The sequence below is a fragment of the Carassius gibelio genome, chromosome A5 (assembly GCF_023724105.1).
Source record: "Carassius gibelio isolate Cgi1373 ecotype wild population from Czech Republic chromosome A5, carGib1.2-hapl.c, whole genome shotgun sequence".
NCBI classification, from domain to species: Eukaryota; Metazoa; Chordata; class Actinopteri; order Cypriniformes; family Cyprinidae; genus Carassius; species Carassius gibelio.
Genome location: NC_068375.1, coordinates 14999768 through 15023461, shown reverse-complemented (window position 1 = coordinate 15023461; position 23694 = coordinate 14999768). Strand labels below are relative to the sequence as shown.

At 35.7% G+C, this 23694-nt stretch overlaps 1 protein-coding gene across 8 annotated transcripts in view; it reads left to right on the top strand.

Moving 5' to 3' along the window:
* Positions 1–23694, top strand: part of LOC127996387 (cytospin-B) — a 105772-nt gene that overhangs the window by 68341 nt on the left and 13737 nt on the right. For all 8 annotated transcript variants that reach the window (XM_052591943.1, XM_052591942.1, XM_052591945.1 and 5 more), the window contains 4 exons: positions 1860–1960; positions 2043–2115; positions 3014–3146; positions 6347–6449. In XM_052591943.1, the coding sequence (XP_052447903.1) occupies positions 1860–1960; positions 2043–2115; positions 3014–3146; positions 6347–6449 (410 nt within the window). The remainder of the gene's footprint in view (positions 1–1859; positions 1961–2042; positions 2116–3013; positions 3147–6346; positions 6450–23694) is intronic.

Below are 23694 nucleotides of genomic sequence, written 5' to 3'. Positions count from 1 at the left end.
TAGAGGTATGTATTATATCATACTTCCTGTGTAAATGACATTCAAATCATAATTCACCCAAAATATTGAAATTCTGTCTTCATTTACTCACCCTAATATCATTTTTAGAAGCATATGACTAACTTTCTCCTGTGAAACCAAAAAATATATTTTGAGGGTTTTTTTTCTCTCCATACGATGTAAGTCATTGGTGACCAAAACAGTTATAAAACTGATAGTTCCAGTCATTAATTATGATTGGTTTAGCCACTCTCAAAGCAGATGTAAATTACTCCAGAAACATACACCTTAAGTGCTTAGTTCACTCCAAAATGATAATTATGTCATTAATTACTCACCCTCATGTCGTTCCAAATCCGTAAGACCTTCGTTCATCTTCGTAACACAAGTTAAGATAGTTTTGATGAAATCTGAGAGCTGTCTGACTCCATAGACAGAAACGCAACTAAAATGTTCCCAGGTCCAGAAACATAGTTACTACATCGGTAAAACGTGTGACATCAGTGGCTTAACTTCAGTTTTGCGATGCTATGAGGAATACTTTTTTTTGCGCAAAGAAAACAAAAATAATTTACTCAACCATTCTCCTACATCTTCCGCCTTTTTTAGAAAGTAATAAAATGCAAATGCATGCTTCCCCTAAGTATAAACAATTCTTATTATGCAAATTACGTTCATACGCACACTTTCCCCGTGAACGTAAACAGTGCTGATTACATCCAATACATTCTTGGGTACTCTCAAAAATGGTGGAAGATGTAACTCAGGTGTGAAGAATGGTTGAGTAAATTATGTTATTTTTGTTTTCTTTGCACAAAAAAGGTTTTCTCATAGCATCGCAAAACTTAAGTTGAGCCACTGATGTCACATGCATTGTTTTACCAATGTATTTACTAGGTTTCTGGACCTGGGAACATGTCAGTTGCGTTGCTGTCTATGGAGGGTCAGACAGCTCTCCAATTTATTCAAAAATGTCTTAATTTGTGTTCTGAAGATGAATGAAGGTCTTACGGGTTTGGAACGACACGAGGGTGAGTAATTAATAACAGAATTTACATTCTGGGGTGAACTAACCCTTTAATACCTCAGTATTACTACACCAGTTTTCAAAATGTCAGATTTTGTTGAAGATTTTGACTGGGTGGGATAAGCATATTTTATAAAAGCAGTAAGCCCTGTAAAGCCATGGTTTACAGTGAATTTAAAACAGTTAAGTGGGTTTTTTGTTTCCACACACTTTGTGTCTATCAACACAAAAAGCTGTTCTAAATTCACTGTAAACCACGGTGTCTCGAGGCGAATTAAGTTACCAGCATGCTTCAAAATACCTTATTTTGTTTTGCAAACGTCGTATAGGTTTGGATGGACATGAGGGAGGGAAAATAAAGATTTTTATTATTTTTAGGTGAACTATTCATTAAGAACTTTTTTTTTTTATAAGATTTTCGGTAACACTTTATAATAACTGCATGCTATTAATCATTAGTTAAGCATTAGGAAACAGTTAATTCATCATTTTATAAAGCATTAATAGACATTTATAAGCAGTTTATAAATACAGATATAAATGCTTTATACCGGATTTAAATGCATATCTATAATGTGTTTAATAATTGTATTTTCATACTTTATGATCAATTTATCATTTCTAAATTATGTATAGCATTATTTACACACCAGTTATTAAGGAGTTGTCAGTATAAAGCATTTATATCTGTATTTATAAACTGCTTATTACTGTCTATTAATGCTTTATAAATTATGAATTATCTGTTTACTAATGCTTAATTAATGATTAATAGTGTGCAGTTATTATAAAATGTTACCAGATTTTTAAGTGCTCCACTGTATTTTTCTAGATGGACCCAGCAGTTCAGTACAGATGCATACATCTCCCAGAAGCCCCCTGAGTGGCATACCAGTCCGTACAGCCCCTGCTGCTGCTGTCTCACCCATTCAGGTACAACAAATCTTACAATACACCACTTATTTATACTAGAGCATGGACCATGCTGTCACTGACATGTGTTTTATGTTTCTAGAGACACTCTGGAATCAAGCCACTGTCAAAGACCCTTGTGAAAAAAATCGCCTTTGGAGATTTCCCCCACAATGGTACTTCACAGTGACATGAAATTGAGGAGCGTCCTTCTAACAATGCTTCAGTTATCCTTACACATCCATACTGGAGACATTTACATTTTACTAACATCTAGATTTAAAGGACAAGTTAAACTGTTCATAGCATCTGTGATGTTGTTTCTTACCACAGACATTTTGAAATTGTGTTAATAGTTGTGATCGCAAATATTTGTGCTTTAAAATATGATCTTCACACTTGTTTTTAAACCCCTTCTGAATACGCAATTGACTTCCACCAACTCTTTTCCAATAATAATAATAAACATTGTAATAGTAATATTTAGTATTGAAATGTTTAGGGTTAGTAAAATATTTTTATGTTTTCTATTTCTTTTAAGTTTCACCAAGGCTGCATTTATTAGATCTAAACACTGTAAAAACAGTAATAGTATAAATTATTATTACAATTAAAGCAGTCACTACACATGATCCTTCAGAAATCATTCTAATATTCTGATTTACTGCTCATGAAACATGTCTTATTAATATCACAGCTGAAAGCGGTTGGGCTGCTTAGGATTTCTTTTTTCTTTTTTTTTTTTTTGATGAAAGCTGAAAAGAACAACATTTATTTGAATTCTTTTTACTCTTTTCCATCGATTTAATGCATCCTTGCAGAATAAAAGTATAAATTTCTTTCTTTCTTTTTTTAGATACTCGTACTGAGCCCAAACCTTATTATATTATGTATTATTAGGTGGTTTGCTTTGTCATGCATAGTTTCAGTTATCTCAATTTAAATAAATAATGTCATTAGACTTCTCTTTGTGGATTTTATTATGTCCTTAGAGGGGATATTCCCCAGAAATGTGGCAATAATGGGACACAATATTAAATTTCCCCTGTGTGTCTGTGGTTCTGTCTTTCTCAGGGTCATGTGACCAACTGAAGCCCTCGTCTCTTATGAGGAAGAGTCCATCCCTCGAGTCTGTGATTAAAACTCCAGCTCACTTCAATGGCCATCAATCCTCTTTTACTCACAACAGAGCCAACAGCAAACTCAAGTGAGCTTCAAAAACACATGCAGTGAATGTCTTCCTCACTAGAGGCACTAAAACAACAGAAAGACACACAGCTACCTTCCTCAGCTAAAAATGGGAATGAAGTTGAGACATAGGCTAATAAGATGACTGTCATGCTTAGAAACAATGCCTCGAGTTACGCAAGTCTCTTTGGTGATTCACTCTTTGAACAGAATCATACTCTGCACAAAATAAATAATAAAGGTATTAGTAGAGAACATTAGTCATTACATTTCTTTGCCCTGCTTCAAAAACATTGTTGAGAAGATTTTTTTTTTTTTTTTAAGATTTTCTAATATTTTAGTTTAAGAAGTACATGAATATATAAAGTTGTCATGGTCCTGTAGCATATAATTTAAACTTTGCACCATTTTTAAATGTACAATTTTTTTAAACATTTTTTACATTTCATACAGAAAGAGCACAGACACTATTTGCTGTGTTTTTCATTATTATTAAGAATTAAAGAATTGCCTTTATCTACACTACCATTCAAAAGTTTCATTTTTTATTCTTATTTTAAGATTTTTTTTAATATGTATATTTTATGAATAGCTTTTTCTCACCAAGGCTGCCTTCACTGGTCAAACATATGGTTAAAATATTGTGTAATAATATTACTATTTAAAAGAACTTTTCTATTTCAGTATATTTCAATATGTAATTTATTCCTGTGATGCTCTAAGCTACATTTCCAGCATCATTACTCCAGTCTGTAGTTTCACATGATCCTTCAGAAATCTATTTATATGCTGATTTGCTGTAAAAAAAAAAAAAAAAAAAAAACCCTTTATCATCATTATCAATGTTGAAAACAGTTGTGCTGCTTAATATTTTTGTAGAGACCATGATACTTTTTGTTCAGGATTCTTTAATTTCATGTCAAAACAACATGATTTATTTGAAACGGAAAGCTTTTGTATCAATATAATTTCACTCATTCGATTTTTGACCAATTTAATGTGTTCTTGCTGAATAAACGTATTAATCACTTTCACAGAATAGTAATGTAATCCCTTCATAGCATTAAATAGTATATTATGTATTAGAAAATATACAGTCTTGTTCAAAATAATAGCAGTACAATGTGACTAACCAGAATAATCAAGGTTTTTCGTATATTTTTTTATTGCTACGTGGCAAACAAGTTACCAGTAGGTTCAGTAGATTCTCAGAAAACAAATGAGACCCAGCATTTATGATATGCACGCTCTTAAGGCTGTGCAATTGGGCAATTAGTTGAATTAGTTGAAAGGGGTGTGTTCAAAAAAATAGCAGTGTGGCATTCAATCACTGAGGTCATCAATTTTGTGAAGAAACAGGTGTGAATCAGGTGGCCCCTATTTAAGGATGAAGCCAACACTTGTTGAACATGCATTTGAAAGCTGAGGAAAATGGGTCATTCAAGACATTGTTCAGAAGAACAGCGTACTTTGATTAAAAAGTTGATTAGAGAGGGGAAAACCTATAAAGAGGTGCAAAAAATGATAGGCTGTTCAGCTAAAATGATCTCCAATGCCTTAAAATGGAGAGCAAAACCAGAGAGACGTGGAAGAAAACGGAAGACAACCATCAAAATGGATAGAAGAATAACCAGAATGGCAAAGGCTCAGCCAATGATCACCTCCAGGATGATCAAAGACAGTCTGGAGTTACCTGTAAGTACTGTGACAGTTAGAAGACGTCTGTGTGAAGCTAATCTATTTTCAAGAATCCCCCGCAAAGTCCCTCTGTTAAAAAAAAGGCATGTGCAGAAGAGGTTACAATTTGCCAAAGAACACATCAACTGGCCTAAAGAGAAATGGAGGAACATTTTGTGGACTGATTAGAGTAAAATTGTTCTTTTTGGGTCCAAGGGCCACAGGCAGTTTGTGAGACGACCCCCAAACTCTGAATTCAAGCCACAGTACACAGTGAAGACAGTGAAGCATGGAGGTGCAAGCATCATGATATGGGCATGTTTCTCCTACTATGGTGTTGGGCCTATTTATCGCATACCAGGGATCATGGATCAGTTTGCATATGTTAAAATACTTGAAGAGGTCATGTTGCCCTATGCTGAAGAGGACATGCCCTTGAAATGGTTGTTTCAACAAGACAATGACCCAAAACACACTAGTAAACGGGCAAAGTCTTGGTTCCAAACCAACAAAATTAATGTTATGGAGTGGCCAGCCCAATCTCCAGACCTTAATCCAATTGAGAACTTGTGGGGTGATATCAAAAATGCTGTTTCTGAAGCAAAACCAAGAAATGTGAATGAATTGTGGAATGTTGTTAAAGAATCATGGAGTGGAATAACAGCTGAGAGGTGCCACAAGTTGGTTGACTCCATGCCACACAGATGTCAAGCAGTTTTAAAAAACTGTGGTCATACAACTAAATATTAGTTTAGTGATTCACAGGATTGCTAAATCCCAGAAAAAAAAAAATGTTTGTACAAAATAGTTTTGAGTTTGTACAGTCAAAGGTAGACACTGCTATTTTTTTGAACACACCCCTTTCAACTAATTGCCCAATTGCACAGCCTTAAGAGCGTGCATATCATGAATGCTGGGTCTCATTTGTTTTCTGACAATCTACTGAACCTACTGGTAACTTGTTTGCCACGTAGCAATAAAAAATATACTAAAAACCTTGATTATTCTGGTTAGTCACATTGTACTGCTATTATTTTGAACAAGACTGTATATGGAGTCTTTTATTTGTATCAAACTCTTACAGACATCATTGTGAAAGGTGATAAAACAATGACGCATACAGTGTTCTGACATCTAATCTTCCCATGAACACACAAGACAATCTGATGAGCTTTCATGCTGTGTCCCTCTCAGAGCGACGTCCCTGATGCATTGATGTACTCTCACATGTGTGTGTGAGGATTTTAGCAGAGGCTAAACACTTAAACCGTCAAAGTCACACATAATCTGTCATTATTTATCCAAAACTCTGTATTTATTTTGTGCAGATTTTTCGGAGTTTGCCTTGGCACAGTTGTACGCAAATACATTTGGCTCTTCCAACGCTATAATTGCATTTAGGGACTAACGTGATGTTATGAATACATGTCACACAGTCTAAATGAATCTCAGATCTAGTCACAAACCCCTTGAGATCTCACACACATGTACAGATGCAGTGTTAGTGACGTATGTGTGTGTGTGTGTGTCCCCTGATGCTAGTGTGGAAAGAACAGACCCTCTGTCTGCCCTGGCGCGGGAGTATGGTGGATCTAAGAGGAACGCTTTACTGAAGTGGTGCCAGAAGAAAACAGAGGGCTATCCGGTAAGGAGCACAGGCCCTGACCCGCTCTCTCACCCTGTCCCTCTCTCTCGTCTTTCAGGCAAATTTTATTGGAATGACTGTTTAAAAACAACATTGCTAAAGGAATGCAGAGTGAAAGGAAATGACGTCTTTAAAAGCGAAAGGGTGTCATTTCTGCACCACTAGGGTCACCAAACAGAACTACACAAATAACTGGAAACGGAAAGTGTATAAGTCTGTATAGAATTAGAATTCAGCTCATGCTATTTCCCAATCCCTCCCCCAATTTCCTCTCAGTAAAAAAGACAAAAGCCCCCCTAAATTTCTACTTTAATAATTTAGCAGAAAAGAAAACGTATTTTGTCTACTTTTTCTTTAACCTCAAAGTATATGCACATGTTATCTGCACTTCTGATTCTCTCTTGACTAGACTGCGGTCACAGCATCTTTTTTTAATTAGGATTTTTTTTAATATTTAATGAATAAATAAAAAATACGTGATAATTTAAATGCTAAGTTAATGTTCTTTTCACGGTCCGATTCACTTTTTTGAGCTTTACGTATGTTTTAGGAATGTGTCACTGTGGAGATTTGAGAGTATTTTTTGATATTTAATGCTAAAGTTGATTCGGGTGAAGAAACAGTTATACAGTAGAGAGTAATCAGTGAGTGCTACATCAAAACATGGTTAGTTGATTATGACAGAATTTCAAATCATCAATTTGTATTAAATAATTGAAGGGCTTCTAAGGTGTGAGTTTCATAAAATACATTCACTTATTTTGATGAGAAATAATTACAGATGGTGCTGTACTGCATGATCATAAATATCTTTACTTATGTAAAGAGTCAAATATTTATTTTTGCCAATTTGAATTATTTGTCACCAGCCATCATTAAAAATTAAAAGCTAATTTTATAAACTTAATTTTTCTAAAGTGACAGTATAGCCTTTTGCATTGTTACAAAAAACATTTGTTTCCAAAAAATGCTGTTCTTTTGAACTTTCTAGTCATCAAAGATAAAAATGTATCACAGTTTAAATATGATGCGGCACAACTGTTTTCAACATTGGTAATAAATCTGGAACACCAAGATCTTCATATTAGAATGATTTCTGAAGGATCCTATGAGACTGAAGACTGGAATAATGATGCTGAAAATTGATCATTTAAATATTAACATTTAATTAAGGATTCACAATATTAGTGATTTTACTGTCTTTTTGATCATTGATAACTATGGTGTATATAAACATTAATATACTGAATATTACAAAAATAAGTTACAAAGCATTAGGGGTGGGCGATATGTTCAAAACCTTGTTTCAGAATCAGAATTAGCTTTATTCGCCAGGTGTGCGCAAACACACAAGGAATTTTTCTTTCTTTTTTTTTAAGGTGCTCCTGGTACAAAAATACATGCATGCATACATTCAGTTTGATACACTTCTGACATTAAAAAAAAACTTAAGGTACTGTACGATACCTTTTATTTCACGATAACGATACATCTCTCGATATAGCTATTTTTTATTTTTTGTTATTAAAAATAGGAACAAAGAAGCAAATTTCAAACATAAAACAAAAGTATTAAAGTTTTTCAGCTACAGTAGGTTTTTTTTTAGATGTACTAAGAAATACTACAGAAAATGAAGTGTATAACTAAAACACTGTGTGAATCAAATATGAATTTAATCTTATTAAAGATACAAAAGTGATTCAGTCAAAAACAGTGAATAATTATTTATTTCCTTGTTTGATTAACACTGAGGCCAAAGACAGCAGCAGGTTAATAAGGCTGCTGTCACTTTAAGACTTACTGCATGGATCTAATATGCTGAAAGACATCTGATTTTCACCCAACTGTTTATTTAAACATAACCCACTGTTTACATAAATACTCCACAAGACGGGCATTTTGACATAATTATGTGTGCATTTGTCCAAGCAAAATAAGACTTGTAAAAGATCTGAATTTGTGATCGCACGCTGTCTGTGTGCGCACTTCAGGTGACAATCAGGGCATAAGTGCTGCATTAAGTGCTTTTCCACTGCTTATTGCACTCAATAACTTTATTAAACATCATGAACATCTTTGATTGCATGCTGTCTGAGACACTTTCTTTATGTGTGCCTCAGCTGTTTGTCAGTCAGGCAATTCTTCAGTGCACATTGCTTTTAATTACCCAATTTTACGTCAATCATGTTCCCAGTCTTTATATTCTCATTCATGCATGTTTCTTTATCACATTAGGTAAAATTTTACTGTGAAATAAATCAGACTGTGAAATAAACAATATACCAAATTCTGTAAATGTATCCCGTGGAAACAAAATATACTGTCATACTGCCCATCCCTATAATACTTTATATACTTTAATATATTTACAAAACTATAGTATATTTAATGTATAATTAAAGTATATTTATCAAAGAACTAACTTTAAAAAGAGTAAACAATTTCTTGGGGCTTCTAGCTGTGCTATAAACATTGTGGGATCACTACACTGGAAAATCTTGGTTCACAAATTGTCCTCACATACGGGAAAGCTATTATGTTAGTTGTGCTTGTTAAAGATCATCTATCTGTAGAGGGCATCTTGTGGTTTCAGTACTGTCACAAGAAACATTTAAAGCCTTTTTTATTTTTTTGCCCAAATAATAATAAATACTGAGGTTAGTCTTGCGTCACTAAATTAAGAGTTAAATGAAACAAGATTTTTGTCATGCCACATGATAAGTAACACATGATATTTCATTTGTACACTACCTAACACTGAATGACCTAGAAGTCAAATTGATATTTTTGCCACATGGGTTGTATCAGCCAGTGTTTATGTTCCCAGAAGCAAATAATGTGTAATTGGGCATATGCCATTGTATGTGAGCAAATAATCTTTCTACTGGTTCACTCACTGATCTAATAGCCGTATGAGGCTGATGAAAACCTCAGGGGACCAGACCCAGGGCTCCACCACTGTCATGTGTGAGAGGAAGATTAGTGCTAACACGCTTCCTGTTCATATTAGCCTCAGCTGGTAAACAAAACGAAGAAAAGGTGTTCATGTGTTCTTTTTTCCTCCCGCTTTCATTATCTTTAGCTAAATACTGGACACAGTAAATGCTAAATACAGTGCTTATTCATCTTTTGCCCACTGGCTTGCAAAGATTCTATTCAGCAGTTTCAATTAAATTCTAAAAACTGTCTTTGATCTTTCAAGCTGTTTAATGGCACTCAGTGGGGGTTGCATGCATCAGTCAAAAAGAAGTGAAATAAAAAGCGCCCATCCTTAATAAAAATTGTCTCGCACATCATCTGTCTGGAGCTGCTTCCGTGTACAACAGTGAGCACAAGCTAGATTAAATTGATTATTAAGTTTTGAATATAGATATTTTTCTTACCAAATTTTTTGTAAGAAAAGAGCCATGTGAGACACTTTTTATATTAAGGAGAGGCACTTTGTATTTCACTTTAGTTTGGACCGATGCATGCAACACCCGCTGAGTGCCATTAAATACCGTATTTACCATACCGTAGCAGCATAGAGTGCCCTCTCACGGCTGTAGATGGTAATGTTTTTTCTTGGTTCTAAATAAATGCGACTTATAGTCCAGTGCGACTTACATGTTTTTTTCATCTGCATTACGTATTTTTGGACTGATGCGACTTACACTTAGGTGCGACTTATAGACGGTTTCAATGCCAACAACATAAACAAATGTTACTGCGCATGAGCGTTTTTTTGGCCATAACTTCCAAATAGAATCAATAACAGCAGCCAAGTCCCTCTAGAGTAGATATTGTTTTTGAGTAAAAAACTAAAATTTGCCACCCGTGCCTCGTTTTGATATTTAAACATAAATGTAAGGAATTATTATTATTAAACGTGCAGTACGTGATGTTACTCATGTTTATTCAACGAAGCCTTTTTGAAAATCGATCAGTTTTAAAATCTTGGCGAGTCTCCAAAAATAAATAAATGTATGGGAAACACATCCCTCAGCACAACCACCTGAGCCCAACTTCAGTCTACTCATCACCTTGACTTTAACTGCGTTTGTAGAAGGCATTGCAGCCAGACCAATATACACAACACAGACCGGAAGTTAACTCAGGGCCAGGTGCGTACGCCCGATGAAACCGGCTATAGTCCGAAAAATACGCCTCCCCACACACACACACCCACTTTTTATCTCACTTTTTCGGTCAAGTGTGTTCGCATAGAGGTTTTCAAGAGTTGGTGTGAATAAATATAGATTTAAACTCAAAGAGATAGGATAGTCTGTGCATGACATGATATTTTATTCAGACCCAGAAGGCGAGCTGAATATCACAGAGCACTAAACACTCCTGCAATGTGTGCTTCATTCATACTCGAAGCTGGAGGGCGCTCTCGTGCAGAAAGTCATACAAGGAAATTCCTAATATGGACAAAAGCATCCAGCTATCACTGTATGAAAACAGTTGTTTTTACAGAAAAACAGAAACTTTTAGAAACGCGAAGACATTATACATACGATTGTGACAATATATGGTTTTTCAAGTCATCTCCAGCAGGTGATAAATGAAGTATTCGAACAATGCAGTGCTAATTGACATAGCATTTATTACAGTATAGAAACTATTCTGCCTTATCTGATAAAGTGTTTATAGCATATAAACAAATCATTATTATTTGTTATAATTTATTTCTATAATTTATTTTCCATAAAAAAAAAAAAAAATTCACATAAAAAGATTTCACATAAATGCTGATCTTTGGATCCTTCTATTCATCAAAGAATACTGAAAAAAATGTACTCATCTGTTTTAAATATTGATAATCAGCAAAACAGCATTTTACAATGATTTCTGAAGGATGTGACACTGAAGACTGGAGTAATGATGCTGGAAATTCACCTTTGATCACAGGAATAAATAACATTTTTAAATATATTCAAACAGAAAACAGTTATTTTAAATAATAAAAATATTTCACAATATTACTGCTTTAAATACTGTACTTTGGATCAAATAAATACAGGCTTGGTGAGTAGAAGAGACTTCTTTAAAAATTTTCTTGGTTCTTAAATATTTTGTGGAAACAATGCTAAAAGAAATTCTTGATTCTTTGATGACTAGAAAATGTAAGAACATATATTTGAAAAAGGAATCTTTTGTAATGTCTTTATTGTCATTTCATTGTAATGCATCCTTTCTGAATAAAAATACAAATTTCTTAGCATTTATGGGAATTTAAGCATTTTTTACTGACCACAAAGAATAGGCTAAACTTATATATTATGTATATATATATATGTATATATATATAGACACACACACACACACACACACACACACACACATATATATATATATATATATATATATATATACACACATACAAGCACACGTGTAAGTTTGTGCAGTACTTTTTTTGGGGAAAAAATTTACAAGCGAAATGGGAAATATCTGGATGCATTATGGTGCATTTGGAGGGAAATACTATAATCATTATTATGTATAATAATGATAAACACATTATTTTCTTTATTCAAAATATATTTAAAATTATTCCTTATTTCTGAATAATGCCATGTGAGTTCAGGAGTTTTCTCATTCACTGGTCTCTGAACGACCATGCATTTATCCATTTTCACATTGTCCAGTGCAGAGAAGAGAGTAGGAGATTGTGCTGATGAGAACAGCAATGGCCACAGGCCTCTTCTCACTTTGCAGACCTGGGAAAAGGTTAGTTCAAGAACACATGCTTCCAAATTGAGCTTAATATTGGCTGAGGAAAAGGTCAAGGAGGGCTACTGGTCCACTATGTCATAAGAGACATCAGCTGTGAGAGCGAGAGAGCAACTAATTACCCACTAACACACTAAGATGGACAGCGTTGTCACCTGTGAACAGTCTAACACACACACACACACACACACACACATACTGCTCCATCCTGCCCTTCCTCAAAGCTTTTTAAATTTCACTCCCCCCATCCATTCACATTACAATCATTCATAGCCTCCCTCCACAAGCTATTTCCCACAAATGAATGTTAATAATAATGTACTGACCTCAGTCAAATCACTATGTTGGCTATTTGGCAGCTGGAAAGATCATGTTAATGTAATGAAGAGAGCAACTGCAAAACTCAATGATAGTGTGCAAAGGTTGAGAAAACATTAATTTAGTTTGGCGCCCATTTGCTTGGGCATAAGCCTCATTAAAAGAGGCATTATCAGTTCAGAGCTGAGTATCGAATGTCACACACATTCAAACACGTACAGCCTCTTGTCCTGCACTGTTCAAATGAGGTGTCAAGAAACTGGCTGCTTTATTGTTCTCATTTGTCTTGTTTGGAGCCTGTACGGCAAATGTCTGACATATGGCCAACTCTCATATGAAAGAACAGACGATAGATGTAATACATTTTTACTTTCGGTATTATTTTCATGAAAATTAGGCACATATTCTTTTCTCATTACTGTCATTTAAAAAAAAATATTTTAAGTTATATATAATATATTTTATATATATATATATATATACAGTGGGGATCGAAAGTTTGGGCACCCCTTGCAGAATCTGTGAAAATATGAGTAATTTTCAAAAAATAAGAGAGATCATACGTTATTTTTTATTTAGTACTGTCCTGAGTAAGATATTGTACATAAAATATTTTAACATTTATTCCACAAGACAAAACAAATGCTGAAATTATTAAAATAACCCCACTCAAAAGTGTGGGAACCCTTGGTTACTGTGTGCTGTTACCTGATGATCCTCGACTGTCTTTCTGTTTTGTGATGGTTGTGCATGAGTCCCTTGTTTGTTCTGAACAGTTAAACTGAGCAGCGTTCTTCAGAAAAATCTTTAAGGTCCTGCAGATTCTTCAGTTTTCCAGCATCTTTTCATATTTGACCCCTTTCAAGCAGTGACTTTATGATTTTGAGATGCATCTTTTCAGACTGAGGACATTTGAGGGACTCAAACACAACTATTTAAAAAGATTCAAACATTCACTGATGCTCCAGAAGGAAACAAGATGCATTAAGAGCTGGGGGGTGAAAACTTTTGGAATTTGAAGATCAAGGTAAATAGTACTTAATTTGTGTACCGGGAAACATACAAGTATCTTCTGTTGCTTACGAAGGGCAGAACTAAATGGAAAAAAATTATATTTCAACAAAATAAGACAAATTTGGCCATCTTCATCGTGTTCAAAAGTTTTTCAAATAACAATCACGATCCCAGACAGTGAGTGACATAACATATTCAGATAAAATTGAATGTTCTCCAGTAATTGTTAAAAACAAGCAAACAATACCTGCTAGCTAGCTGAAAAGGGGTTTATTATATTTAATTATTATATATTAATAATTAGGGATGCACCGAATCCAGATTTTTGGGGTTCGGCCGAATACCGAATCCACTGTTTAAGATTCGGCCGAATCCGAAACCAAATACCAAATCCTACTCGCATCCTTCTTCCATTAACACAGTAAAACACATTAATGGAGTAAACAACGTCCACAGCAATGTATTTTTCATTTTATTTTATTTTAACTGTAAAACAACATTATGCCAGGATGACAAGTGAGAAAAACTTTTTTGACAATTACCAAGCTTATGCTTACCCAAGTAAACAACCAAAACCTTTCAATAAAAGTGCAGCAATGCAAAGAAAAGTGTTTTTCTTTTCTTTTTAAAAATCAGAATATGTTTGGTGACTTAACTGAAATTAATGTAATTGAACTTTAACTCAATAAACATGGATAGTAGGCTGTTTAGTTTTCGTTTATAACAGTAGGATAGGCTACGATTAGAACAGTAGCCAAATATTACGAAAAATATTACGGAAGATCACACACATCTCCTGCATCATAATTAAATTAACGTAAAACCTCTAATCTTTCACATGAAATAAGAGTTTAATTTAAAAAAAAAAAACAAGACGCTCTGCACTGCATTAACAGGTGACAGCTGGTTGCGAGTGTGGGAACGAATGTCCCCAGCGGTACTGAAAAGTCTTTCACTGGGCACAGAGGTAGATTTTTGCCATTTTTGCCAGCATTGGAAATCGCTGCTGGTTTGTCTTCCACCACTGAAGAGGATCCTCTCTAAGAGGAATTAAAGGCTCACTGGAAAAAATTATTATCTCCACGTCTGCACCCGATGTGACTGGCTAGCTCTGTATTGCTACGGTATAAATCGTCCCAGCCGCTAAAGATTCCTGAACAGTTTAGTTTACTGTCCGGCCGTGTTCCTCCTCATATAAACACCTTCACGCAATCAACAGCCGCGTGACGTCGACCAGCGTAGCGCAAGCCTAGGGTTCGGTTCGGTGAAAAAGAAACCTAAGGTTCAGCCGAAACCGAACCCCGTCAAAAAGCCCAGTATTCGGCCGAATCCAAATCCTGTTACTGTCCGGCCGTGTTCCTCCTCATATAAACACCTTCACGCAATCAACAGCCGCGTGACGTCGACCAGCGTAGCGCAAGCCTAGGGTTCGGTTCGGTGAAAAAGAAACCTAAGGTTCAGCCGAAACCGAACCCCGTCAAAAAGCCCAGTATTCGGCCGAATCCAAATCCTGGATTCGGTGCATCCCTATTAATAATATATATAATAATTCTAAATTATTTTAATCGAATGGGAATTGTGGGGGAGAATGTGCTTAAAATAGCATTTATATTTTTTTTAATACAAAATATAACTTCTATTTAACAGGTAAATAGATGGGAAGTAACAAACAAAAAAAACCTTATAACATTTTATATTGTGATATGTACTTCAATAATCTGTTTTATAGTCTTTATATAGAAGATAGAACAGTGAAGGAAAAAGAAAGCGGACCAGGGTATAATAGGGAAAATGAAGTGAAGGAAGAATGTCAGACTTGGGTCATGCTATAGGAATTAGTTATCTGTCCTGATGTCAGTGGTCCAACAGTATGCTAATTAACATGGGATGTCCTCTTGACCAGTTGCTCCCTATAGTGCCCCATAGCTGCAGGTAGTAGATTAAGGCTTGACATGAGCTTAAAAGCATGCGTGTGTATCGCTTCATGTTAAAACTGTCAAAATATCACAAATGCAGTTTTATGAACTCATAGTTATCAGCATGTGGTTCGTGCAGAGCAGAAATGTGTCAGGAACATGCAACTAGAAATCACAACTGAGAATACGCAGGCACATATCTCAATGCTTATGGCCCGTGCTGTCACCAAGGTTACAGTGATACTAATTCTAATTTAAATAACCAGAGAAATGCTCTCTCATAAACTCGTATTTCGTACAGCCTTAATGTTATGTGCCTCTAGAGGTTTTTTCTGACACTACAGGGCCCTGAGGACTTGTCAGTGCATGTGAAGGCTATGCTGCACGTAGGCCACGTTAAATTGTCAGCCACCGAGAAACGAATTGATCATGGAGGACTCTTAATAATGTAGTTAGTGTGAATGATGGAAACTTAATGAGCATACAGACTCACATGCAGCACATGTTTGTGTGCAGCACCAATGAATCATCCACCCAAATCACTGTTTATAAAAGGCACAATTGGCGACTAGTTTCACCTCCACGTGCTGTTTTGAACTGAAGGTTCTATTTGTGCTATATTTAGCATCCCATTCTGTCCAGTCTATTGTGCATTGAGGATTGACTATGCACTTGAAAGTGTATGCTAGTCATTGATTATGAAAGGATGTGCCTGATGGAGTTATATTTTCTGTTGCTGGCTTCTGGAGCTCTAATGACAGCTTATTGATGGTTGCCATTGTCCTATGGGGAAAGCATTCTGGAGGCTATTTGTTGTTTGTATTTTTATTAAAGCACTTATATTAGTTATTTTTTCCAGAGATGAGCGTCATTTGATTTCTGGACTGACTAAATTACGCTTTTAGTGGGCCTAATGCTGTAGGTGGATGAATGTCTGGTAATTTGTTAGAGACAAACCAATATCTACATTTTGGCCAATATTGATAGCTAGAAATTAGATTTTCTTCTAGATATTGGTTAGATTTCAATCTACTTATTTTTTTACTTATTATCCTCCTCACTTCAAATGTCCAGATCTATTCATACAGGCTTCAAATGGCGCCAGATATAATGTACGGATTAAAATAAAATGCATAAATACTGTCACACTTCTCAGGAGCACAGAACGAGGAGATGAGGAGACATGGTGATTTCACACAAAGAGACTCTTTAATCATCCAAAATGGATAGACATTCAAGGACCAACAAACAAAACAAACTGAAAGGAGTGGGACTTTTAACAAAGGATAATTGGGGAATCACAGGTGCATGGAATAACTAATTAACGGGGACATGGAACACATGTGGAGAGAAAAGGCAACACAGTGAGCCCAGGGGTATGACACATACATACATACATACATAAACATAAACCAGGTACAACTGGAAAAACTGCAAAAATTCAAGACAGCTCTAAATTTTAGATAATAAATAAATAAATAAAATAGGCACCTTTCTTTTAAAAAAGTTAAATTGAAAATATAACTTTAACAAATATAATGAAAAATATTAAAACAAATTGGATTTAAAAATATAAGAATTATCATTTTATTTTTTTGTTTAACAAAATATATGGAGTCACAAGATCATTTAGCTATAAATTATTAATCCCAAATACTGTATATTGGCATATTTTACATATCTGAACATTTTAATAATAGTTACAAACATGTTTATTCTTTATAATAATAGTTTATTCTTAATAATAACAGCAATCATGAAAAAGTGACCAGGATTTCCATTTCATGTTTTTAGGCAATTATAAAATGGTGATTTCCAGGCTTGGAACAAATAAAAAAAAAAAAAAAAAAAAAAAAAAATCAAATGCTGATGAGCAAAGCTGTGGCTCAGTGGTAGCGCATTGCGTTAGCAGTACAAAAGGTCATGGGTTCAATTCCCAAGGAACACACATACTGATAAAAAAATTATACCCTGAACGCACTGTAAATTGAATTGGATAAAAGTGTCTGCTAAATGCATAAATGTAATACTTGTTTCATTTATTTATTTATTTTTAAAAAAATGCACAAAGTTGTGACCGTTTTTTTTTTTTTTTTTGCTTCGTCAGTATGGTGTATGGAGTGTAGATTGATGTGGAAAAAAGTAATATTAAGCAGTTTAACAAGGCAGTAACATAATACGTGAAAAAAATGAAGGGGTATGAATACTTTTGAGAGTGACCGTATGCTTTTGAAACTGTTTGATATTAATGTTTATTCTAGTACAATGCCTTTTCAAAATGTTAAATGTATTACTGTAAGTTAGTAAGTTAGTTAAAGCTTGATCTGTTGAATGTGGACAATCCTTTCACTGGAAAAGAACAAATATAATAAAAAGTTCTCCTTTTCCCAAAATCAGTTCCCAAAATCTTTTTTCCCCACTGTAGACTTTTTCAAACTTTCTTTGAAGTATCTTTGTTTAGGTCAGCTGCATTTTATTTAGAAAAATGCTAACAAAAAGACAGCCTTAGAGCTGTTTGTTCAGGATGGAGACAATAAAGAATGAAAACAGGGGGTCAGCCATTCCTTTTAAAGAGAGGAATCAGCTGGGCCTGCACTCCGCAACCCTTCATCCGCATTTCTGCAACTTTCTCATCCTCTCAGACAAACAAAAACAGCACTGCTGGGGCCTCGGCCTATCCAGGATGGGCTGGTTCAGAGATGAAGAATGACTTGAGGATACAGAGAAATGTGCGGCGTAATCCTACAGGAATTAAGGAAGAGAACAGGGGAAGTGGGGGCCTTTTTCCTCTAGTTCTCTCAGTCTGTTCCTCTCCCTCTGTCTCACACCCACACTTACACCTGGCTCGGTCCTTGTAGGATAGATATTCTAGGAAACAGGCACCCAGATGTCCTTACAGTGCTGTTTCTCAGGAAAACTATATTTCCTAAGAGGTTATCGCTGTAACGGGGCTGACGAGTCGTGAGACGTGCGGATCCATGTGCAAGCTTTTATTAAACAGAGAAGTTGTCATAACAGGCATTGGTCAAACACTGGCAAACAGGTATATAGAGGGCAAGACACAACAATTATCCTAGGGCAAGCGAGGGTCTTCGATGGGGTAACAATATCCAGAGGGGTAGACAAGGGGGATAATCAGTAACCAGAGCAAATGGGTCAAAACACGAGAAAGAAGGCAGGGCAAGGAAAAGACTATACTATGACAACTATAAACCGAAACAAGAATATGAAAGCAAGAAACTAAGACAAGACTATAAAAACAAGAAACTAAAACAAGACTATGAAAACATGGAAAGGCTTGGTATCATAGCAATCGCTAGGAGAGGGATATATGCAGAACAATACTTGGCAGTGTGTGAGAGGAAGTCCAATGCTCATAAAGCGTGTCTGATGATTGTGCTGTGTGATTTGGTGAATTGGTGGCAGCTGTGTGTGATAGTTATCAGGTGAATGTGATTGGTGCAATAGTGTATGGGAAATGTAGTCCAGGGTGCACTGTGTAGTGTGAGAGTCTGTGTTGTGGATTATGACCTCTGGTGGTGAATAAACGGAAGTTCATGACAATCGCAAGCACACAAGGTTCAAAAAGAGGGTTTTCTCAAATGCCAAAGATAATCTATTGTGGGTTCTCCAAAGAAACTTTCAGTGGACATTTCTCAAAATAACTATTATTTTTCTTTGTGTAAAGAACATTTTAATAATATGAAGATTTTTTTATGAATTGTTATAAAGAATCTTTGCAATAGAATGTTTCAATGGATGTTAAAGGTTCTCCATAGAACCATATATACCAATAAAAAACCTTTAATTTTAAGAGTGTAGCTCAGGAGGCAAAATGTTCTGGGTATCATTTACATCTGTTTTTTTTTTTCTTTGTCTTTAACAAGTCCTTAGGAGAAACAAAATGAATCCATACAATTGCAGACGTACATTAGGTTGATCGCATAATCCAGTTAATTTGGCCTTTTTTGGAAATTTTTGAGCTCTTTGGCTATCTTTGCAAATCTGAGAACTGTTTGAGATGTTGTTGAGATCTTTTATAAAACTATTGAGGAGAAGAACTATCTAAAGACATAAAGACAAAAAAATGTCCATTTGCCCTCCATTTAGCTTCTTAGCTGTCTAGGAGATGTTAAATTGAACTCATTTTTGTGTTTTCTTTCCTATGGTGCACAATCAGATCATTCACTTTGATCCAGAAATATCATAGCAACAATGCCTGAAAACACTCTACTTCCTCTCCAGCTGCTTTTCTCAGTGCAGAGCTCTAACATTGTCAACATACATCAAACGGTGCCAAAAGTGGTGTTCTCTAATAATATGTCTTCCTACGTGTCTTCCATCACCCAAGAGTCATTTATAGTTTAACCCACTTTTACTGTACTCCTCATGGCCCAGTGGCGGTCTGAGGGTGGTTACCGCTGAGGTGGAGCTCTGTTGTGTCTAAAGAGGTCAGACAGACAGCGGTTGACTATTTGAGGAGCTCTGACCCTGCCAGCCCTAGTTTATTTGTGTCTCCTCTCAGCTCTGATTTATTCTACAGGCCTTTTTCACCACCTGTATTTATTGTCCTTTTCCAGCCTAGTCCCATGTAAATAAAGGCAAAGAGAACACAGATGCAGCTAAGCTTTAAATGCTCAAGGAATACAAACATGCATGATCTTCTGTGCTACAAACGAGATGTTAGGCAGAATCTTTACACTGTTACACAATTTCTAAAGTTATACTATCGATTATTCGATTGAAATGAAATGAGAGAATTAATAATCATGGGATGGGATTTTTCATTTACAGCTACAGTGTCATATGTGAGGCTCTGTACTATTGTGTGAGTCACAAACTCTCTCTCTCTCTCTCTCTCTCTCTCTCTCTCTATATATATATGTATATTGAGCAGCCCCTGGTTATTGGGGAAAAGAGATGCCTACACATTTAAAAGAAAATATTTTTGTGTTCCACAGAAGAATGGAATCATATGGGTTTAGATTGACATAAGGTTATGTAAAATGATTAAATTCAGACAGAAAATGATGAACTACTATAATATGCTGTAGTATGTCTGTCATTTTAGTCACCTTTTGTGTACTGGGGATGGCCATGGAGATTGTATGCTGTTATTCTTTGAAAGCCTGTCTGTAATTTGGCTATGAAGTCACAGCTTGTCATGACTTTGTTAGATAACAGCTGACAGTGTTGGAGAGGATGTGGACACATCATTGAAAGCCCTTTCTGTGTGTGTTGACAATCCAGCTGCAATTTGCAGTATGTTGTGTGCATTTGCTGTCTCCCACCATGCAATTAAATGTGTGCTCTATTAAAGTGTTTCAAGCGCTTATGAAAGTCTATATACTGTACATAGGCAGTCTATCTTTAACAATCCTGTGTTTCAGCGTATAAGCAGCCGAGATGTATTAATACTCACCAATGACTCAAAACCATAAACATACAATTACACTGCCTAAGACTTTATAGAGGAAGTGACATTTTCTTTTTTTCCCCAGACAGTCGAGGCTCACCACTACACACTGACATGAGTAAGCTTGCTTTCTATTTCTACTGCAGAAGCTGAAAATACATCTGGCTTTGTTCCAAGCTGAAATATAAGCTACATTGGTGGGCCAATATTGTTTAAAGTGATGGAAAAATACCAGCCAGCTTGTTTCTTGCATCCACTCTCTGCCTCTGTCTTTTGAAGAGAGCAAGGGTGATTTCCTGTCACTCGATGCTGTGTTTGCTTTTTGTAGCTGGGTTGCAGTGTACTGATGGGGACTACTGTTTTTATAACATTTATACCCCTCCTCTCGTGCTTTCTTTCTGCTCTGATGACACCCCCCCCCCCCTCCCTGCACACTCAGATCATCCAGGATGTGACTCCGTGCTTCTCTGCCTCACTCCCTGCATTCCTGCACCACACACACACACACAAACACACCCGCAGTCACCTCCTGAAGCTCGTGCAGAATTGCGTAAACTAGTGAGTGTTCATTTGGCCGTGTATTAGTGTATAATAACCCTCTCTGGGCAACCTGTGCTATTAGAGACAGGACAGGCATGTGAGGAATGTATGATTGTGTACAGTCAGAGGTAGATTATAGTCTATCAATGGAAGAAGGACTTTAGCTCTGTATGATTAAGTTGATTGCTATAGCTTGATAATACATTATCAATGAAAAAAAAAAAAAAAAAAAAAAAAATAATTAACTCCTAAAATAATAAGTAATGAAAATCTCCAGGTATGTGAAATAAGCTTTTCAAGGGTAACTTAACCCCTGGTCAGAGCCTGACTCCACCCACTGACAATATTTGAAAAATACTGAAAAGTGGGCAGATCACAGCGGAGATAGAGGGGACGAACCTAGGGCGGGGCTGAGGAAGTGTGGCGTGAACCTGAGACCCGCATTGACAGATTGATTGACAGCTGCTGTCAGAGACGCTAAAATGGAAAGTGGCTGTAATGACGCTAGTAGCTTTGCAACAGAGCGATCATTTGAAGTAGAGGACTTTTCTCCCCCACTTCCACCTGAAGTGGAGGATGTCGATGTGTCTGTTCACATCAATTCGAGCCGCTGGCTCAAACTGCGGTCTTAACTCCTGCACCGCATCACTTTTCAGCGCGAGCTGTGTGGAGAAGCCCTTATCCACCTCCATTGCGTTGGAGAAACAATCCCGTGTAAAATGCAGTTTGCACACTCCAACTCTAGGCGAGAACTTGCGGTCTTCCATGCCAAGTGCATGCAACCACTGGCGCTTAATTTTAAAGTCTGCTGGTAAACTATGCAGTCCAGCAGTGCTGTCACAACCAGCAACATACCTCCGTACCATCCTGACCACTGTACTAAATACAGATAAATCTATGCTTACTTGAAGATCTAAATAACTATATAATTGCTATGCTAAATAGATGCTATAATAGTCTATCCAGGTCGTTATCAATACTCGCAATTCCAACTCCTGACTCACTACAGTGATTTTGAAGGAACAAGATGGTTTTATACTCCCAAGGGCGTGGTAGCTCGTACCAAAGGGGCGTGGTGAGCTGGAAACTGCTTACGTCACTCGCCACCGCAACATCCAATAGGAAAAATCAACCTCAGTAGCCACCGTTCAACCTGAAGAGGGCAGCACTCAGACGTTTTTACACCATATATTGTAGAATTAAAACACTTTATACTCAAATTTCAAAAAAGTTACTCGAATCAATGAACATCACTAATAAAGCCCCATTCTTATAGATCATTTACTAAAAAAAGTTGGTTTAGGGACTAGTTACTCTAACATACTAGCATATAAAATAATATACTTAAGTATGAACTGAATTAAAGGTTTTTGGACTCTAAATAAAAATGTATTATCGTTTACATTTCTAATAGTTTCAATAAGCTGAATTTGATCTTTTTTGACCCACTTAAGTTGGACTTTTAATTTCATAATCACATCCATTTTCTTTGAAATATAAAATGTACTGACAAGCATATACTTTAAATCCATTTCTATTAAAACCTGTATGTTAGGGTTTAGTGCATTTTAAATATATGAACTTAATATTGATACTTAATATAAATACTATATTGAAAACACACTACAGTTAAAATTACAATCAAGTACTTTATTTGTGGTTTATGTTAATTAGCACATTTACTTAAAGAATGACAAAAGATGATTAAAACAATGATTTGCACTTAAAAGTAAAACTTTTAATTTGGCATTATTACTAAGATCACTTTTTAAAAGTTCAGAAACAGTCAAAAAAAAGTGTACTCTCTTTAATGGCCTTTTATTTCATTAATATAATATCTGTAAAGTAAAATATACTTTTAAAATTATAAGTACACTTTTAATACAGTTAAGAACACTTCTTTTTTCACAAGGGATAATTCATCCTAAAATGTAAATTCTGTCAACATCTATTTACCATCATGTCATTTAATACTTCTTTCTTCTGAACACAAAAGGATATGTTTTTTCTCTCGTTATAATACAGCACAACAACAACAAAAAAAGAGAATTAAACACCATAAAAGTCATCCATATTTTGTTACATAGCATCTCTGATGATACGATAACTTTGTGAGAAACAGACCATCATTATTTGCTTATAATTTTTCCCTCCACTGCTTTCAAATGTCATTTGTGTTTGTACACTTTGAAACATGACACAGCATAAGGTTCAGCAGGTCAGTGATGCCAAACATCATTGGCTCCCGTTTGTCTCATAGCTAATGCACTTTTCAGTGTTTTGAATTGAAGCACATAGTGCTATCACAGAATGGAAGATCTCCAGT